This window comes from Otolemur garnettii, unplaced genomic scaffold (genome assembly GCF_000181295.1).
Source record: "Otolemur garnettii isolate 467f Iridium unplaced genomic scaffold, OtoGar3 scaffold00083, whole genome shotgun sequence".
In the NCBI taxonomy this organism is placed as follows: Eukaryota; Metazoa; Chordata; class Mammalia; order Primates; family Galagidae; genus Otolemur; species Otolemur garnettii.
Window position 1 is genome coordinate 1914395 of NW_003852478.1, and position 4901 is coordinate 1919295.

Genomic DNA, 4901 nt, shown 5'->3' on the forward strand with positions numbered 1-4901 from the left:
ATCAAGCAAAAAGATGTGTTGTGCCTGTATTTTAAAATTCTCTTCTAATGCTTGCTAATCTCCCTTTTTCATCAAAAAAAAAAAAAACTGAATCCCGTTTTTATTCATTAAAATTTTATTTACTGTTACTAACATTTTTTATTTATGACATGCTATTGTGCTTTTTAAAGGCAATCATAAGAAGTTTTCTTTTAAGACAAATTTATTTACATATAATAGATAAATTAGCTTAAAGAAAAATTATTATAATAGCTGTTTGAGGATTTACAAAGATACTCTCATCGACAGGCTCCTTTGAGCCCTCTTCTTGAATAGGGCTTAACCTCAGCCTGCAAAGAACACAGACTCTCAGCACAAATTGCTTCATTCACACTCTCCCCCTCCCACGCACCGTCCCATACACACATCAGGAGACTTGAATACACAGTAAGACAGTTTCCCTAAAATGACTCTAGCGGCCTCAAGTTCCTGTCTGAGAACCCTCAAGGATACCTAAATTATTTGTATGTTACAGTCAATACCTGAATTTAGGGCCCTTGTCTCCTAGTTAGGTAGGTGTCTAACTTTCTTTAGCACTAGTTAACAAACCTAGATGGATTTCAAACCAAACAACACCCACCCCCACCTACCCTCTGCTTATTGAAAATTTCTGCTTCCCTACTCAGGCTAAGCCCAGTTGTTCCCTCCCCATTCTCCCTTTAAGATGCAAAGTCACCTCTGTGGACCTTCCTTATTGCAATAACATATTACTATTTCGAATCTGCTCGAAACACATTATAACTAGTGTTCAGCTTTATTTTTTACAAGATACGGTGAAAATTAATGATAATATACAGATTATTAAAGTCTGAGCAACGCTGAACTATTGTTAAATAGTTAAGCTCATTCTCTAACAAATGTGGCAGAATTAGTGATGGATCAAGTGTTTCAATTCATAATAGTTTCAACAAAGAGCTGAGCTTGCCACAAAATTACTGATTCTAAGGAGTCTCTAAAATAATGAAACTGTCAAAGGTTTTGGAAAGAATGTAAGGATTATGCTATCTATCATACGGTGACCTGAACACAGCTATCATATCCCTCCTGTGCACCAAAGTCTGGATATTCTATTCCAGAAGAGTCCAAAGGAAATAGTGGGAGACAAACCCTGGACGCTGCCCAGGTCTCGTTTTCTCTTCATCCCTCCTCCTCACTTCGCCAGTGCTCATTTGAGTTAAGCTCAATCACTGAGATGTGGACAACCAGATTTTTAAAGTTCCATTGTTACTTTGCCATTAGGTAGGCGTCTAAGTCCCGATGTTGTGCTGATAAACGGATGGTTGCGTTCCCTGACTACCACTCGCTCCTCACTCAGTTCTCCCGGGAGTGTGGAAGCCACGGAATCAGGAGGCAGGTGCCGGTCCGCACGCCCGGCTCCACCATCCCCGTCTGTGGGGTCGGGACTTCCCGAGGTGGCTGCGGACACTGACAGTCACACGCGTCAGCACCGCAGTGAGAAGAAAGAAACCCCGCAGAGGGACGGACAGAAGCCAACCTCGGCTCTAACCGCACCGCCATACTCGGGAATTAATTGAGAGCTTCCGCTCACGTTACTTCTGCAAATCGCCGTCCGCAGACGCGCTGGCGTCATGCGCCGTTCGACGTGCTGACGTCAATGAGAGGCGCCGTGTCGCCGGCGAGTCCACGGAGCCGCTGGTTGGACAGATGTCTTCAGCTCTGGGTCTTCTCCGCCCTCGCGGGCGTGTTTCAATCCTGGCGGCCGGGCCCTAGGGAGACCGTGGGCGATGTCACTGCTGTGTCTCAGGACCCTTTCCTGACATACCGCCGCCGGGAGCATGCGGATCCTCGTCGGTCGCAGCTGGGGGCGCGGCCTTGCCCTCGCGCCGTGGGCCACAGGGGCCGCGCATCGGAGCCTTCCAGGGCCCGGGTCTTGGGCCCCCGACAGGTCCTACAGCTCTGCAGACCTCAAGGTGACCGCCTCCTAGTCTCCATTAACGACGTTTTAAAACTTTGGAGTGCCCAGGTGATCTTGGAAATGCGTAAGGTTTCCTGGGATGGACTCACTGTGAATCCATCTTGCTAGTCTGTAAAAGGAGGCAGAGCGGAGAGCGCAGCACCTGCTTGGTTTTCTAATTCCTCCACCTCTCACTACTGTGACCCTGGGCAAGTCACTTATCTTCCTGCGCTTTCTAATTGGTATTGTCAGCCGATTCGTTGATGTTATTATACTAGGAACTGGTCACAGCGCTTTGCACGTATTAATTTATTTAATTTTCCTAAAAGCCTAGCGGGGAAGCTGCTACTATACAACCTTCATTTCCCTGCAACTTAATAACTACTAACGTGCCCAGGGCAAGTTACTTTGTGACTCCGCCTTCTTTTTTGATGGAGGTACTAATCAAACATCCAGTGAATTAATTTGAGAGGTTTATGTGATGTAAGGCGTGGAACTTTTTAGATTAATACCTAGGACGCAAGAAGTGCTGGTTATTGTTTAGCTTCTCTTTGTTTTATTATTTTATCTCAGCCAGAAGAAACCTATGTAATTGTTGAGTCCAATTAATCAACTTTTTAATAGGCCTGTGGCTTTAAAAAGGCGTTTGTATTGCAGTTCGAACTTCTTAAAAATGGTAGTTTTGAATACCTTTGGCAAAAAATGAGAACATCTACAGGACAGACATCAGGATGAGTTTGAGTTTCTTTGCAGAATATCTTTAAGATATAAATATACTTTTATTGTCTGCTTTATATTGGGGCAGTTACAAAAAGAAAACTATATTCCATTGTTAATTTCATGTTTTTTGCGATTAGCGGGTATCCCAAAAGTCACCCCTGGGAAATGAGAATTAATATCTACATGTATTTACAAAATACATAGGGAAAAATGGGAATTTATAGCTAATTATATTTACAAAATGTTTATTTAAAATTTTATGATATTTACAAAATATTTTGTACATAAGGTTCCTCTTTTTTAAAGCTACAATTTTCCCATTTTCTCTATGTATGGCAACTTTAGAAATGCCTTTTTGGACACCCTATATATGACCGTAGATTTGATTGGATGAAATTGTTTAGAGTACAAAAGAACTGGTGTATTTTACTGGAATAGCAACTTCCACTAGTTAGTGATATTTCAGCAAAATTTTAAGATGTGTACATTAAAACCCAGGAGTTTAACATTAAAATATTTAAAACTTTTAAGTGATCACACCTTTTTTTTTTCCTCCAGAGAAGTTGCACAGTAACAAATTGTATCTAAATTAAAATTTTTAAGGCTTTATTTGGAAGATAAATTTTTAAATAGATTTGATTCCTTTTTTTTTTGCAGTTTTTGGCAAGGGCTAGGTTTGAACCGCTACCTCTAGCATATGGGGCTGGCGCCTTACTCCTTTGAGCCATAGGCGCCGCCCATTCCTGATTAAATGTGGGGCAGTTTCCTCTCATTTTCCAGTTTTTCTGTCATTTCTTTTCCTGAGCATATTTTGCTGGACATGGCATTCTCAGGTCTGAGTACCTTGTGTTCTCAGTTCATGAAAATAAATTCAGTTCTTTCCAGAGCGGCTCTAAAAGTGATGGAAATATTAAGGGATTATTTAGCTATCTGGGCACCTTTGATGATTAAACTTTTAGATGAGTTTGATGAGTGCTCTTAATATATTCCTTGTAGTGTTAGCTTAGGCATCCATGTCTTTATGGTCAAAATAATCATATAAGCAATATAAATAAAATTATTTAAGGAAAATTAAAATAATTAGTATACTTCCATACAAAATTTATACTTCTAAATGTGATATTTTTCTCTTACCTCTTTTTTTTTTTTTTTTTTTTAGGAAAAACTTGACATGTCTAGATTTTCTGTTGAAAATATCAGAAATTTTAGTATTATTGCACACGTGGATCATGGCAAAAGTACTTTAGCAGACAGGCTCCTTGAACTAACAGGTATTTTTATTTTATATTATACACTTAATCAATAGTTGTAAGAACATGGGGATTACTTTTTCCATACTGTGTTAAATGTTGATTTTAATCTTCCATGTGATACTTTCTACTTTAAAGTCCAGAGAAACAGCACTGTGTTTCTTTTTATAGGGACAATTGACAAAACAAAGACTAATAAGCAGGTTCTTGATAAATTGCAAGTGGAACGAGAAAGAGGAATCACTGTTAAAGCGCAGACAGCTTCTCTTTTTTACACTTGGGAAGGAAAGCAATACCTTTTAAATCTCATTGATACACCGGTAAGTTTAATATTAATTCTGCATGTATTGTTAACATCAACCTTGTGTTAATAGTGCAAACAAATCCTTAGTTTTTGAAATGATCTAAACATCTGCTTTTGCTTTTTGTTTTTTCAGTGTTCTTGTGTTAGTGTAAATTGTTTATTTCAAAAGTGGTAACTTAATAAAAGGAAACCTATACATGTATTTAACAACTTCTTAGGGAGTAGAGTCAGTAGATGGACCTCAGTGAGCCTTCCTAAATTGATAGATAACATTCAGAGGTTCCCTGCTTTTGTTTCTCAGGGCCATGTTGATTTTAGTTATGAAGTATCCCGGTCACTTTCGGCCTGCCAGGGCGTTCTACTTGTGGTTGATGCAAATGAGGTAGGCATTTCTTTATTTCATATGTTCTGACGTGTTACGTGATATGTCTGCTTGATTGTTTCAAGAGGTTTTCCATAAATGTGTTTTGCAAATACAATTTTTGTGTTTGACAAAAATAGATTATGCCAATTCATAAACTTTGATCTTGTCAACCTGAAATTTTATTATAATAAAGCATTTTGTGGCATTAACTTTTTGTCTTAATATTTTAAACTGATCAGAGGAATTGTTCAAAGATTGTATTTTTTTTGTAAGTATGATATAGGATTATCATGTGAAGCCCCCTACCCC

General features: G+C 39.1%; 1 protein-coding gene across 1 annotated transcript in view; it reads left to right on the forward strand.

Moving 5' to 3' along the window:
• The first annotated feature begins 1687 nt into the window (after window positions 1–1687).
• Window positions 1688–4901, forward strand: part of GUF1 (GUF1 homolog, GTPase) — an 18246-nt gene continuing 15032 nt past the window's right edge. The window contains exons 1-4 of the mRNA XM_003794617.3: window positions 1688–1970; window positions 3834–3945; window positions 4096–4244; window positions 4530–4610. Of these exons, the coding sequence (XP_003794665.1) occupies window positions 1836–1970; window positions 3834–3945; window positions 4096–4244; window positions 4530–4610 (477 nt within the window). The 5' untranslated portion in view covers window positions 1688–1835. The remainder of the gene's footprint in view (window positions 1971–3833; window positions 3946–4095; window positions 4245–4529; window positions 4611–4901) is intronic.